The 14,352-nt window shown below is 50.5% G+C and overlaps 7 protein-coding genes across 7 annotated transcripts; 4 read left to right on the top strand and 3 right to left on the bottom strand.

Annotated features, from left to right (window-relative positions):
• Window positions 1-114: 114 nt before the first annotated feature.
• Window positions 115-1,848, bottom strand: NECHADRAFT_69740 (uncharacterized protein; the record flags this gene model as incomplete). The annotated part of the gene is made up of 4 exons (XM_003050976.1): window positions 115-621; window positions 673-1,259; window positions 1,310-1,423; window positions 1,470-1,848. 4 exons carry the CDS (start codon window positions 1,846-1,848, stop codon window positions 115-117), a joined length of 1,587 nt encoding a protein of 528 aa, XP_003051022.1.
• A 4,084-nt stretch (window positions 1,849-5,932) lies between these two features.
• Window positions 5,933-6,904, top strand: NECHADRAFT_106160 (uncharacterized protein; the record flags this gene model as incomplete). Its single annotated transcript, XM_003051390.1, has 1 exon — window positions 5,933-6,904. One exon carries the CDS (start codon window positions 5,933-5,935, stop codon window positions 6,902-6,904), a length of 972 nt encoding a protein of 323 aa, XP_003051436.1.
• A 356-nt stretch (window positions 6,905-7,260) lies between these two features.
• NECHADRAFT_93915 (uncharacterized protein) lies at window positions 7,261-7,971 on the top strand (the record flags this gene model as incomplete). The annotated part of the gene is made up of 2 exons (XM_003051389.1): window positions 7,261-7,307; window positions 7,434-7,971. 2 exons carry the CDS (start codon window positions 7,261-7,263, stop codon window positions 7,969-7,971), a joined length of 585 nt encoding a protein of 194 aa, XP_003051435.1.
• Window positions 7,972-8,018: 47 nt separating this feature from the next.
• NECHADRAFT_40647 (uncharacterized protein) lies at window positions 8,019-8,735 on the bottom strand (the record flags this gene model as incomplete). The annotated part of the gene is made up of 1 exon (XM_003050975.1): window positions 8,019-8,735. A coding segment is annotated over one exon (717 nt), but the record flags the coding sequence as incomplete, so codon positions are not given.
• Window positions 8,736-9,223: 488 nt separating this feature from the next.
• On the bottom strand, window positions 9,224-10,348 carry NECHADRAFT_41403 (uncharacterized protein; the record flags this gene model as incomplete). Its single annotated transcript, XM_003050974.1, has 3 exons — window positions 9,224-9,651; window positions 9,697-9,997; window positions 10,043-10,348. The coding sequence occupies 3 exons, from the start codon at window positions 10,346-10,348 to the stop codon at window positions 9,224-9,226; spliced, it is 1,035 nt and encodes a 344-aa protein (XP_003051020.1).
• A 477-nt stretch (window positions 10,349-10,825) lies between these two features.
• On the top strand, window positions 10,826-12,361 carry NECHADRAFT_41345 (uncharacterized protein; the record flags this gene model as incomplete). Its single annotated transcript, XM_003051388.1, has 1 exon — window positions 10,826-12,361. The coding sequence occupies one exon, from the start codon at window positions 10,826-10,828 to the stop codon at window positions 12,359-12,361; it is 1,536 nt and encodes a 511-aa protein (XP_003051434.1).
• Window positions 12,362-13,337: 976 nt separating this feature from the next.
• Window positions 13,338-13,759, top strand: NECHADRAFT_122604 (uncharacterized protein; the record flags this gene model as incomplete). Its single annotated transcript, XM_003051387.1, has 2 exons — window positions 13,338-13,593; window positions 13,647-13,759. 2 exons carry the CDS (start codon window positions 13,338-13,340, stop codon window positions 13,757-13,759), a joined length of 369 nt encoding a protein of 122 aa, XP_003051433.1.
• Window positions 13,760-14,352: the final 593 nt, after the last annotated feature.

The raw sequence follows: 14,352 nt of genomic DNA, 5'->3' as shown, positions 1-14,352 counted from the left end.
TGAACCTTAGATTGAACGCTATAAAATATTTAATTAAGTACTTATATCCCGTCTTTTCGTATATCCAATCTCTCTTTGTGTATTACCAAGCTCCCCATGTTCAAACATTTAGACTCAGTCACTGTGGGCTTGAGCCACGCCATGAGGCACTCTCACTGTAAACATCATCACACACACTGCAACCGACAGCCCTGTTATGGCCAGGAACGGCAGCCCCATCCAAGCGCCACCCAGGTCCATGCCACGGCTAAACAGCCAACTCGTAGCCGGAGCAGCCACAAGTCCCATGATCATCTCAATGAGAGTAATGGTGGTGTTGAGCGTCGCGATCGTGTGCGGTTCCACCACGGCGTTGAGAACGGCCCTGCAGAGAGCGTTGAAACCATGGCCAAAGCTTGTAATGACGAGGGATATGATGAAGAGCCATGGACCTCCTGCAAAGGCCATGAGCAGCCCTCCGAAAGACACGAATATCAGTGATATGCGCGCCAGAATGAGATCTCTGTTCACAGGACGTGATCTGAAGCGAGAGGTCCCATTGAGCAACTTTGATGCGATGGGGAGAACGACAAGCAGGCATATCACAGTCGAGAGGACGCCCACTGTGGAGATATAAGTAGCCTAGATAACGGTGAGCATTGAGCATAGGATCTGACTTGATGGAACACTCACTGTAGACCACTCCCAGTTGAAGCGCTTGGTCATGTACTGTAGCAAGATGCCGTTATACGCAACCCTGATCGGCAGATAAGTTGCGACTGTGAGTATAAGCATTATAACGGTCTTGGACGCAAAGATGAATCTCCGCACGTGCTGCATGTCATTCTTGACCGTAAACCAGGCTTGCTTCAAGACGCTGTGTTTGCTCAAAGAGACCCCATGTCCGTGTTCCTCAGGCTCAGCATCATCCTCGTGTCCAAGACCATGTCGTCGACGATTATCAGCCTTTTGTCGGAACCGAAGAGTCTCTGGGATGAGCAGGACCGACATGGTGCCTACAATGAGAAAGCCAAGGCCTATCCACATGGACAACCATGGGTCATAATTGAGCAGCCAAGCCGAGACGGGGTTGACCATGACGTTGAAGAGCAAGCTGGCGGCGAAGAGGCGAAAGAAGACGCCAGTTCGTTCAGCGGTGGGCACGACGTCGGCTACAATGGTCCAGACCATGGCGCCAGACATTGGGCCTCCACCTCCAATGAGGAAGAAGAGACTTCCGGGGATAATAGCCCAGATGGAAAAGACATCTGGGAAATACACTAGAAAGTGTGAGTGGCGTTTGGCAACTTGTGGATGACCATGCACTCACAAACCATCATGACCCATGCTGTCTGAAGCAAGTCGCCCAAGAGTGACAAGAACAAGACAGGCCGTCGTCCATATTTATCAGCTATAATTCCGAATGGAAACTGCGGCAAGATGGCTATTTCTTGTCAGTATTGTCCAGCAAGTGTGGTGTTTTCACTCACGAACTGCCATCCCAAAGGCCAGATGCCACCCCCGAACCATCGCCAACGTCTTTTGAACATGATTATCCTTGCAACGTTGATCCTTTATCTGTAAAACATGGTCCGGATAGTACCCCCGACATATAATATCCTCTATAATCTTTTGCTGCGGTGGATCCGTGATGAACTCGCTCACTTCGACAATAAACAGCGAGACAAGACACATCAACAAGACGCGTCGCTGAAACCCTTTGGAGGGAACAAGGTCGCGGGGCAAGTCGTTGGAGAGGAGCGGTGATCCTTCTGACGGAGCTACGTCATTGTCATATCCGCTGTTGCTCTCGACATCAGCGTCAGCCGAGAGGTCGTCGTCCCTTGATTGCTCAGCTCGTAAAGACATGGCTGAGGGTGAGCTGTGGAGGTTGAGAGTTGTGAGAAGTGGATATCAAAGCATCAGATGTCGGTTTCAGCCTTCGTATTAAATCATGACGATACGAGAAGCGCAGGATGAGCGCGTCGTCGACGTTATCGAGGAACTTTTGCTAGGCCTCATTGGTTGGTGGAAACCGACTGGGGTGTGGCTGGCATTGTCTCAAAAGAGAATAAACGCGCAATCAGGACGACGCATTCCATCACGACAAGCTGACGATTACTCCATGCAAGTTACCTTGCTTTGATAGAGTCACAGCGTCGGCCTGCGTTGATTGGAAAGATCCTTTGTTTTACGGCCCAAGATGGTTGAGATGTTGTCGCGAATTGCTGACCGCATCGAGGATGACGACGCGATTACTGCCTGGATTGATTGACTCTTAGACCGGATTCATCATCAACCAACTCACAACAGGAAAGTCTTTGAAGCTTGCCGGAATGAAGCCATCTCCACTCGGCCCGATCCCGGGACTTGGCCTCGTCGGCGTCCTTCGGCCGATTCCACCGGGCATCCGGTGCTTACAATTCACCATGCTCGACACCCACGCTGCATCCCGCAGCTAGAGGCTGACAATCTGGAAAGCGATTGGACTTGGTATGAAATGCACATTAGGTTACGCCAATAGCAGGATGCTTCACTGCAATTTTAACACACGCCGAGAACCTCGATGCCTTGGCAAACAGCCGCTCCTGGGCCACGTCCGGATCATATGCACCTGCTTCACTGCATTTTTAACCCACGCGCAGAACTTACTCGAATATCCATGTCTGTGAGGCATGGACGCCAAGAATTAAAACACCAGTCCTGGGCACAACTGTAAGGCATTTTTACGCTGCCGCATGGGTATCACGATCCTTTAGCCGCACGACAGTGTTACTTCTCGATCAAAGTAGAATGCCGTCTCACATGCGACGAGCAATCCGTTCATCTCCCGGTACCCAAGTTGATGAAGATGGGCATTTCGTGGTCCGCGATTCTTGAAAGAGTCTACGAACTGAACCTTTAAATGTTGGATGAGCTGGCCTTTGACCATGCTGGCACCCAGGTCAAGGAACAAATGAGACACCAGTACAAGTATGTTAGCTTATTACCCTCTAAAGATGATCAATGGAGTATACTAAGAATAGACAAAAGCACTCAAAAATACTCCTATTATTTTATTAGTTCTATCATATTTTATCTGAATACATTTATAATAGTTGGGAGGACTTAGGCGATCCTTTGAGGAGCTCTGGTGTCTCATTTGTTTGTTAACCGGCGTGGCCAGCCACCATCACCAGGCATTCATGTGCTTGCAATTCACCATGCTCAACACTGTAGTTAAATCCCGCAGCTGGAGGCTGGCAGTCTGCAAAAGGATTAAATTTGGCATGGATTGTGGCCTTCCCAAATTAGCGAATGAAAAGTCGCAAGTTGGTGCCATCTTTTGTCGATGAAACACGTCCCTTCACTGCATTTTTAACCCACGTCAGGAACATAAGTCTGGAGCACCTGGACAAACAATCCCCTTTATAGAATTCCCTACATCGGTAGTCATTGTCGAACATATTTGTTCCAGAGAGACCGCTGACTGGACCTTCACTTACATGTTTTATTAGCTGGCACTTGATTTTGTCGGTGTCCTGAAGCCATCCTCAGGATCTATGAGGCGATCATGGTATCGCCCTCCAAGGCTATCCAACTGGCCATAAATCTCCCAGAGATGAGTTAGAAATAAGACATCCGTAACGTAACCTATAAATAAACATTAAACACATACTTCAATCACACAATAGCAAGCAAAATGCCAGCAGCCGCCACAATACAGTATGGTAGCCTTATGGTCGAGAGCACCAATGGCGCGTGCTTCACTGCAATTTTAACCCTCATCCATAACGTGAATAGGTTGTCCTCCCGCCGAGCCACGTCGCTTTTTCACTGCATTTTTAACCCACGCCGAGAACCTACAGAATGTGACTGACGTTAGGGCGCGCTGAGAATTAAAAGACGAGTCAATGTTTGCTGCAATTGCAATTACAAGCAACCCCAAGAATTCTACTACCTATTCTTTCGGAATGGCATATCAATGCACGTCTATATGGCGAGCAATCCGTTGATGCCTTGGGCCACCTAATGAAGACAGGTGAAAATCTCTTAACCCAAGCGATGGAGATGAAACCTCATAATTGATCTAAATCTAGAAACTTACATGAGTTTGGTTGGCGCTTCTAGGTTGCTCTCCGATACCAAGCAAAAAATTGGCCGAAATGTATCGCCAAGAGTCGACTTGGCACTGGGGCCTCGAGGGTAGGGAGATGTACGCTTTGAGTTGTAACTCGACATCGCTTTCTCGATGAGCACTGCTCCTGTTAGACCGATTCTCCCTTGTTCATGCGGTCTTGGCCAATCGGCCTGATCACTGGTCGAGATTAACTCGTAACGCCCACATCATCAGTGCCATCAGCTGAAGCTCTCCTCCACAGCGACAACTAGAGCCAGGCCCTCCAGAATCTGACCAGGATGGTCTTTTATAACTTGTTAGTTTTTTGAAACGCCATGGCGCTATTATTTTTGACCACCTCGTCACGTTGTTGGCTGCTCGAACTTGAGCCTTGCACTAACCTCACGTTGATAGCTTCTTTCGACCCTCGAGTCCGTATCATGGCACTGGGCGTTGGATTTCCGGTAGCCTTTATATACAAACAGATAGAAAGTCCATCTAATTCATTTCTTTGCACTGGTACTCTCAGAACCTTTGTTTGTCTGTTGATAAATGAAGGTGGTGTCGCCTTCGCTGCCTTGGCCTGATATGAAGCCGGCCGCTTTTATGTAGAAGTCCGAAAGAACTTCTGGTACTCAAGCAACCACGAGTGGCATGGGTACTTCTATACCGATTTGGTCTACCCTCAGCCCGCCATCATCAACACTGGGCGAGATATGCAAGACCTTTACCGACTAAACGGCCACGGCCAAGGCCAAGCCAAACAGAGGGTCATCCGCAACTCTAACCGCCTCGATCACTACCATCAAGAGCTCTTTTGAAAGCCCGGGGCTTATCAATACCCTGTATAGTGCCATTTAGCTGGGGGTTCTGTCTCGTTGCGGATTAATAATGCCAACTCTCTCTCTTCCCTCAGCACCAGCTCGATCGGCCTTCGCACTACGTAGGAGTCCAACCTACGGAACGTCCGGCGATATCTCATCCTCAAGGCCAAGTCATAAGGCCATGATAAGTCCCGAAATACTACCATATGGTCCTAGATAACGTCTTGGCATTGAACAATACGAAGCAAGCGCCTTACAAGGCTGACCGATGATTCGCGACAGCGATGGAAGGATTCATTCCGTCTTAAGTTGAGCAAGTCAAAGCCTCTGTCTCAATCCTGCACATTTAGGCGAATCAATAGCCCGAGCTCAGCCTTAAATCAGCCCTTTATTTGGAACCTCATTCGTCTCGTGTCAGCAAGCGTCGATCCCACCTGACGGCGAATACCACCTTCTATAAGTATCCGACGGAGTTCAACACAAATCTTCCAATCATACCCTTGACCTGGGGGAAGAAACTAATACCTCACCACGGACTCTCCTGTTGATGTGGGACTGCTTATGGCACGACTCTTTTGAGAAGTAATGCCACCTTCTAGTTTCTCACGAATCCTTCCAAACAGGCAGAAACATGAACCAATCCTAGTCTAGCTCCAGCCAGCGTTTCGAAAGGTAATGGGCCCTCCCGCTCAACCCTGCCCATCTCATGATCCGATCCCCGAACACAGACGTTTATGTGTCCGAGCCGTCCTATCACAGGACTTTCTGAGCTCCCCGTGTGCCCCTTTGCCATCTCTAGTGCTGGTCCGTGGGCGGCAGTCTTGCATGATGCACTACGTATCTTGACCGTTTTGTCGATCATGACTGACAACCCTTGTCCTTGTTTCTAATTGAGGGTAGACATGAAGGATTGAGGCTAATTAGAAAGGACGACGAGGTATGCTCTATAAGCCTCCATGATGGTATATAAGACCGGCAGTCCGGCCATGATGCCCTTACTCTAGCCATAGACCCAGGCAAATCATTCATCATGTCTTCTCCCAAGTCCCTCCTCCTCACAGCCCTCCCCATCGCCCTCGCAAGCTGCAACGGCGCCCGGGCAGCCACAATCGACGACTCCCAATGCGACTGCTACGTAGCCGACAACAAATACTATGCCGGTCACATGTTCTGGGACTTTCGCTCTCTGTCCCAGTATGCCAAGGTCCCAGCTCTCATCCAGACCCAGCAGGGAAACGCCGACGCAGACTTTTCTACTCCCTTCTTTAACTGGGAGTCTGAATTTGGTCAGACTTGGGGTCTGCAGAATTGGGATAATGGAAACTCGGAGTTTCCGATGCAGAATTCTTACAACAATATTTACATTGAGAAGAATACCGACAGCTCGCCTGCTAGTGATACCTTCATGACGATGCGAACTGCTCGTCATAAGGGATTCCAGTCCGCAGCAGAGTTTGAGTCCATCAACAAGTATCACTACGCTTCTATGCGCATGTACGCTCGTACCAAGGGTTCTCCTGGTGCCTGTACAGCCATGTTTACCTACCTCGGCGGTGAAAAGCTAGCCGACGTGCAAGAAGCCGACATTGAAGTCCTGACTTCAGATCCCAAGGGTCTCATTCACTACACGAACCAACCTTCCTACACGGAAGAAGGTGAGGAAGTCGTGGGAGCCAGCAAGGCCGTCACGATGCCCGACGGCGTCAAGTGGACAGACTGGGTCGCGCACCGAATGGACTGGACGCCCAAGGAGACGGTCTGGAAGGTTAATGGCAAGCAGACTTGGGTGAACTCTTTCCAGGTGCCACGCGATCCGGCGCAGTTCAGCTTTAATGCTTGGAGCGATGGTGGTGATTGGACTGGTACCATGGCCGAGGGCGGCGTGGCTTATCAGCAGATTCAGTGGATTGAGATTCTTCACGGGGAGGCTGATAAGGCTACTTGCAAGAGGGTTTGCAGTGTTGATTCAGGCAGCGAAGTTGGAAAGCCTGTACGTGTTTAGGGGATATCAGATAAGATGGATAGTTGTGTATGTCGCCGAGTTGTCTCTTGTCTCAGCACCTCAATTGCCACGTACCACAACCTCATTGAGTGCCTCATTTACACCGCCAGTTGTTCAACCCTCAACCAAGTCCAATCAATCATCCAAACCAATGCGTACTCGTTCTTGATCTTCACCGTCATGTCCAATCATCTTTCACGCGGTAGACAAACTGACCGAGACATGGGGCCAAGTGCGAGTTTCAGGGTAGCCTTGTGTGACGGGACCCGCTCACCGAAGTTCGGCGGGGCCAGTTTTTTAAGGTGTGTTTATCATGACGGGTTCTCGCACTCAAAGAGACAAACGCAAACAAAACAATGTCTGTTTCTGATTCTAAAGTTGTCTCAACAGGGCCTCTGGTAAGGTCATACCCTCTTTGACTTCTGTCTCAGTATACTAACTCAGCTTAGCCAGAGGAAGAGGCCCGATGGATCAAGCTCTCCAAGTACGTACTCATCTCAAACATCTCCGAACTCGCTGACCTCTTAAGAATCACATACACAGATCCAAAGAACGTCACCAGAACATGGGAATCAGCTGAGCGCCGCACTCGTCCCAAGGACGCAGACATTGACGGTGTCGGCATCGTCGCCATCCTCGACAAGCCTACCGGCCAGGAAATTATCCTCCAGAAGCAGTACCGTCCTCCTATTGACACGGTCGCAATCGAGGTTCCCGCAGGCCTCATCGACGAAGGCGAGACGGTTGAGCAATGCGCTGTGCGTGAGCTTAGAGAAGAGACTGGCTACGTTGGAGAGGTTACGGAGACGTCGCCTATGATGTTCAATGATCCTGGCTTTTGCAACACCAACCTTCGCATGGTTCACGTGAGCATCGACATGTCGCTTCCTGAGAATCAGAATCTCAAGCCCGAGCTTGAAGAGAACGAGTTTATCGAAGTGTTTACCGTCAAGTTGGCCGATCTATGGGACGAGTGCAAGAAGCTCGAGGCAGAGGGTTACGCCATCGACGCCCGCGTGGGAACTCTGGCCGAGGGGGTCCTCCTAGCTCAACGATTCAAGCTATAAATCAGAAAATGTCATGACACTAGAAAATAAAAAGGATAGACAAAATGTTACACCTTCTTCTCCTGACGAAGTCCCTGCCAGAGAGCAAGCGCCGCCAAACACTTTGCATCACGAGCACCCTCCCTCCAAGCATCCTTCATAGGAACAACCTTGAGCGTAATCTTTTCACCATGAGACCTCAACCCTGTAAGACGTCCACTCCATTCCTTCAGCTGCTCACGGGGAATCCTGCGCTCGTGGCTGAAAATGGTAATGTGCTCGTCGCAACCTCCCGCGCTGGGAAACATGGCATTCGCGAGGCCTTCGGTGTTGTCGCCGTTGGGAATTGCGAGGTCGCTTAGGGATGTTAGTTCATCCTCGTGAATGGTTACGCCGAGCTCTTCTTGTATCTCTTGCGCAGCGGCACCCTTGAAACTCCCCATGTCATCCACCATTCCCGCGGGTAACTCTACAAACCCGAGACTCCCAGCCGGAACACGAGGTTGCACCGTAAGAACAACGTACCGCTCATCCGACTCTGGCGGTACATCATCTGGGACGAGCATGAAGAGCATGGCGACGCTGGGACCGCGGAGAAGCGCAGCGGCTGGTAATGTCTCGCCGGCGCCGTTGGAGACTGTGGCTGTGAGCTTGATGAAGCCTACTCTTGGGCCGAAGAGGTCGTAGGATTGGATGGTGATGGAGCGCAGGGCGTAGGGATCTTTGTGGAAGGGATGAGACGCGTCGGATTGGAGACGCAGTGAGTTTGTCAGGGTGTCGATCCAGTTCTAGACACATTAGTGACGGTATTTGAAGAGTGAAATTGGGGTTATTCACGTTAAAGGGCCTGAATGAATTCAGCTGCTCCTGCGAAAGCCCCTCAGGCAACGTGAGCGGAATGTTGTGAGACCTGACCGTAGTCGACATTGTGTGCAGAAAGAATGAAAACAGCGAAAAGATCGCTCGATTGCGACCGACGAGGCGAGACGGTAAAGATGTAGGTCTCGAGTTTCTGAATGTGCCTGCGATTAATCTCATTTCCCGATATCTCTCCTCCGACAAGAGTCTTTTATAAGGGCAGTGAATAAAGTTGAGGCCGACAGAATGTTGTGGAGAGAGGGTTTTGGAGTTCATGACGTAAGGAGAGACATGCATATTTACAAGCCACTTAAACAACACCCAGCATGTTTGACCAGAACTTGAGTGAATGTCTAGGTGAATCGATAGACGTTAATCATAATTCAGAGCAGTGCTAATCCTTCAAAACCTCAAGCTAAACCGCCCAGTAAACATCAATCCGGACTCTCTCAACATGATTCGCCCATCCCCCAAACCTTGCCTTTGCCCAGACGGTTATGACATCTCCCAGCTTCAGATCCCTGACAAACCACCCATCGCCCGTCTCCTTGCCTCTGCCCTCGTCGCGGGCGAGATTCTCGGCTGCCTCTGTGTCGGGTTGGATGTCGTCCGTCCATGACCAAGTCACTACGTGGTCTTGCCATTGCCGATGCGCTGTCAGGTTGCCCTTGATGGTCCATTTATCCTGACGGAAGAGAGGATGCGAGTACTTGAATTTGCTCTCGTCGTTTTCTTCCTCGGGTACGATGGAGGGATAGAGAGGGCGTAGTCCGCAGACTGGAAGTGGTGATTCCTTGGAGGATGGTGACTTGAACCGGACATCGTAGGTACACGATGGATCGCCTAGACCTGTTAGTAAAGATCATCCACATGCTTATCACAACTTACAAGTCTGCTCCGCGTCAAATTTCTCCAGTCCAGCCTCAAACCAAGTCCAAGACCCATGGTATGTGTGGTGATCCTCTCTGTCGCCACCCCACCCTTGATCTTTACTGCGTATCGAAAAGACCACCCTGCGCACGGGATGCAGTAGCTTCGGGGTGGGATAATCGGCGAGCTTGGCAAAGTACGAAGGGTCGTGCTCTTTTCCTAGAGGCCTTGGTTTGGCCTCATTTGTATCGTACGCCAACACCTCTGCGAGATCCTTCTTGCCCTCGATTCCTGTGAGACCAACCGGGAACGAGCGAAGCTATCCATGGTCAGCGTAAGCCCTGGTATGTCCCCATATACTCACCAAAAACCTGTTTTCACTGGCACTTCCACCATTCACTCGCAAAGGAGACTGCTGCTCAGCTAAGTAATCGATCTCATTGCTCGAATGCGCCCAGTACTCTGCAAAGTCAAAGATGACATCGACGACACTGGGCGGCAACTTCTTGCCCTTTGTGAGCATGATACGAGTGACGATCACGTCGATGGGACTGAGATCAAAGGGCACATCGCCGCGTGTCCCTTCCGAATCGTCATTGCCGCCAAGGAACAAGTTGTTCACGGCGCCGGTTACGCTCTGGATGGCATCTTGGGAGGTGATGTGAGCCATGATGAAGTAGGTGATGATAAAGAGCCCGATGTAGAGAAGCATGTATATTTGGAGAGTTTTGCGCTTGCGCAGGAGAAGGGAGTGCTAATGTTGAAGAGGTAGAGTATGAATTCAGGAAAATGCTACTTTACCCACGTTGAATCAAGGTGACGCGTTGCATTTTCAGTGATTGCATGCATGTGCATCGAGGCAACAGCTTTCATTTCATTCAAGGTGAGGGAGCCTGTGACGGAGGAGGGGCTGACGTCACGTCAGACTGGACTCTATCTTATCGATAATCGTCTCTTATCAATGACTGATCACGTGAAATCGCGCCATCCACGCCGTCGTGTAAGTCATCCCTGTCCCCCGCGCATCGGAGCGGAAACGGCTCCATCAACCAAAAGCGTCCGTCTCAATTGCATTACAAACCCACATTGCCTCGATGGAGCTCTCTCAGACTTTAATTCTTCTCCTCTACACAGATTACAACCCGCCATGAGGTCTTGCAGGTCCCTCGCGGCGTCGAGCCGCCAGCTCAGGACCGCACTGGCTGCCCCTGCAGGCTCTTTACGACCAGTTCTCGTTCAAGGCCACCGAGGTTTTGCGCATTTCGGATCTCGCCAACTTCACTGCTCGACTGTCCGGAAGTCGGGGGTTGCTTCTAACCCTGCCATGTCGTTTCCCTGCCTCGACGCTTTGGAAACTCGATCTGCCAAGCTTAGCAACGACGACTCTAGCGATACCGAACCCTCGTACACGTCCGGAGCCACACTCAACTACCTCTGCAAAGAGCCCCTCCTTCTCGACTGGGGTGGTATCCTTCCCGAGTTCAACATTGCCTACGAGACCTGGGGCGAGCTCAACGCCGACAAATCGAATGTCATCCTCCTACACACTGGCCTGTCAGCCTCTTCCCATGCTCACTCAACAGAGGCAAACCCGAAGCCTGGCTGGTGGGAAAAGTTTATTGGGCCTGGTGGTCCTCTCGACACGAACAAGTACCATGTCATTTGCACAAACGTCATTGGCGGCTGCAATGGCTCAACAGGACCAAGCAGTATAGACCCAGGCAATGGCGAACGATATGCGACTCGATTCCCTATTCTTACCATGGGCGATATGGTCCGCGCTCAGTTCCGTCTTCTGGATTACCTTGGCGTCGATAAGCTGTATGCCTCAGTAGGCTCGTCTATGGGTGGCATGCAATCTCTCGCTGCGGGTGTCCTCTTCCCCTCGCGAGTTGGTCGCATTGTGTCTATCAGTGGGTGCGCTCGGTCTCATCCTTATAGTATCGCTATGCGACACACTCAGCGACAGGTACTCATGATGGACCCCAACTGGAACCGAGGCTTCTACTATGGCAAGGTGCCTCCTCACGCTGGTATGAAGCTTGCCCGTGAGATTGCCACTGTCACATACCGATCCGGCCCTGAGTGGGAAATGCGCTTCGGCCGTCGTCGCGCCGACTCGAGCAAACCACCGGCTCTGTGCCCGGACTTCCTCATCGAGACGTACCTAGATCACGCCGGTGAGAAGTGGTGTCTAAACTATGACCCCAACAGTCTGCTATACGTCAGCAAGGCCATGGATCTATTCGACCTCGGCATCGAGAACCAGGTAGCCACGCGCGACCGTCGTGCCGAACGTGAGAAGCAGGTTGCCTCTGGCGAAGCATCAACCCTCTCGTCAGACGCCTGCAGTCTTACCCTTCCCGCACAGCCATACGAGGAACAGCCCAACTCACACCCCGACCCATCAGACGAAACTGCCGTTCCCGGCTCCCGACCTCCAGAGGATTTGATCCACGGCCTAGCGCCCCTACGTGATATCCCAACACTGGTCATGGGAGTCGCGAGCGATATCCTTTTCCCAGCCTGGCAGCAGCGTGAGGTGGCAGAGGCGGTTCGACTGGCGGGTAACAGAAACGTCACACATATGGAGTTGAGCGAGGAGATGAGCATGTTTGGGCATGATACATTCTTGCTTGATTTGAAGCATATTGGCGGCAACTTGCGCATGTTTTTGGATTAAGTAGAGACAGACGGTTAGCATCTGGCGAAGTGCTGGACGCCATGAACAAGTCATGTTGATGAAGTAAAATGTATAAAGAAGCGATGATGGTTACGGCTTGTGTATACTACAATAAAAGTTTGACGACAGGATCATTGCTGTGTCCATGATGGTGAGATAATTGTTGTCTCACTCTCGTAAAAGCTCAAAGCACCTATGAGTTGATACATCGGGCTGTGGACCGAGGGCTTCCCTAAACCCTAGCCCGACGTCGATGCGTCTTTGTCGTCTACTACTTCAAGGTCAAAGCATCAAGACCAAACAAATAATCCGCAAACGGGCATGCCGAAGATACATACAAGCTCAGCCTCAGTCCACCGTAAGATTGATACAATAAATACGGATGTCGGTCCAGGGACCCTGTGATCCCCACAAGGACTACCCTGCATCAAGCAGGAGCGTAGATCACGGCGCCTCCCGCATCATATGCCCGACATTTAAACAGATGTATGTATACTACGTAGCAGCTGAGCTGAGAGCATCTGCATCAATCGTATCGCGCACTAAGGGTCCTCATAGGGCAATGCATCTAAAAATAAACTGCGCCTCAAAGGGCTTCTAGACCTCTTGTCGATCCGGGGCAGAAGAAGGATCCACATGCAGGTGTGTCGACCCATCCAATGACTGTAAGCGCAGGCCTCGTGTAGAACATCTTTCGTCAGGTTGTTTTGAGACATTGTGAGTAAAGTATGCAACGTTGTTTGAGGTCGTTGGTGATCATGGGGAGCCTTTGATGACTTTATGGATCTGGGGGATACGAGATGGGAAGAGTAGATATCCTTGACATGACTGGAATCTGTCTATAAAGGACATGGCATGGCCGCTATTGTTCCATCTCATCATCAGCATCACTCAACATTACAACAACACAGCTCACAAAGACCACCTCACTCACAACCTCAAAAGTCAACACTTGACAACTACACCAACAATCAACATGAAGTTCACCACCATCCTCGCCGCCGCCGCCCTCACCCTCACCGTCTCAGCCAAGTCTCCCCTCCCACCACCCCGTCCCCTCCTCGAAGGAACCGTAAACTCGGACCGCGACTGCAAAAAGTCCATCACAAAGTGGACGATCGACGAGAACGCCCACGACCGCTGCGTCGTCTTTGATGAGGAGCTCGAGGGTGTCGAGGACTATGCTGTCAAGTCTCTCCGGGTTGATGCTCTCAACAATGACAAGTGTGGACGTAAGAAAACCCTTTCCTCTGAGGTTCAAACAGGTTGCTGATTTTTGTGATAGTCTGGGTTTACAGTGATCATGGTTGCCATATGGCTGCTCGCAGGGTTGAGCCCAAGACTTGTGTGGTTGCCGACCGTTGGGGATGGCGATCTTACGCCATCTTCTGTCTCTAGAGGGTAGTAGACACTGGGAAGGGGGTTCGTTTTCTTATGGACGGCTCGGAATGACACTGTTAGACATCATGTTTTATGCGGGATACACGACTTAGATTAGATTTGCTTTTAGTACTTGGACACTCCTTTCGTATTATATACACTCATCTTGTACATACTCCAAGAGTTTCATCACTATTCCAACTACCCATCTTCTTTGTTTGACAACGGCACATACAATAGGCTTCGCTGGTGACACCCTGCAGCAGGCAGCAAGCACCCCCTACAACTAAAATACTTATCCAGGATGGAGCTCACTCTACGCCAATAATCTCCAATGAGACAGTACAACATCGAATGACAATATCACGGTTGGCTCAGCAGCTAACAATGGTCAACAAACTTTAGCTGCCAAGTATGGACAGGTCTTGCATAAAGTCATATGTATAATCCAGCCCGGCAAATATGATCCAAAGCTCCGGATATCCAACCCTTAAACATTATCCACTAGTCATGTCCCAAGCGATTGGCCAGGATATATACAAGAAATATAATAGAGTAAAAAAAGAAAGGCTCAGACAGAGGGGGACGGGGGTATGTTGATGGTAAAATCT

Source organism: Fusarium vanettenii (assembly GCF_000151355.1).
Source record: "Fusarium vanettenii 77-13-4 chromosome 5 genomic scaffold NECHAsca_5_chr5_3_0, whole genome shotgun sequence".
Classification (NCBI taxonomy): domain Eukaryota; kingdom Fungi; phylum Ascomycota; class Sordariomycetes; order Hypocreales; family Nectriaceae; genus Fusarium; species Fusarium vanettenii.
Note: the sequence above shows the minus strand (reverse complement) of the source record. Positions and strands in the feature narration are given on the sequence as shown.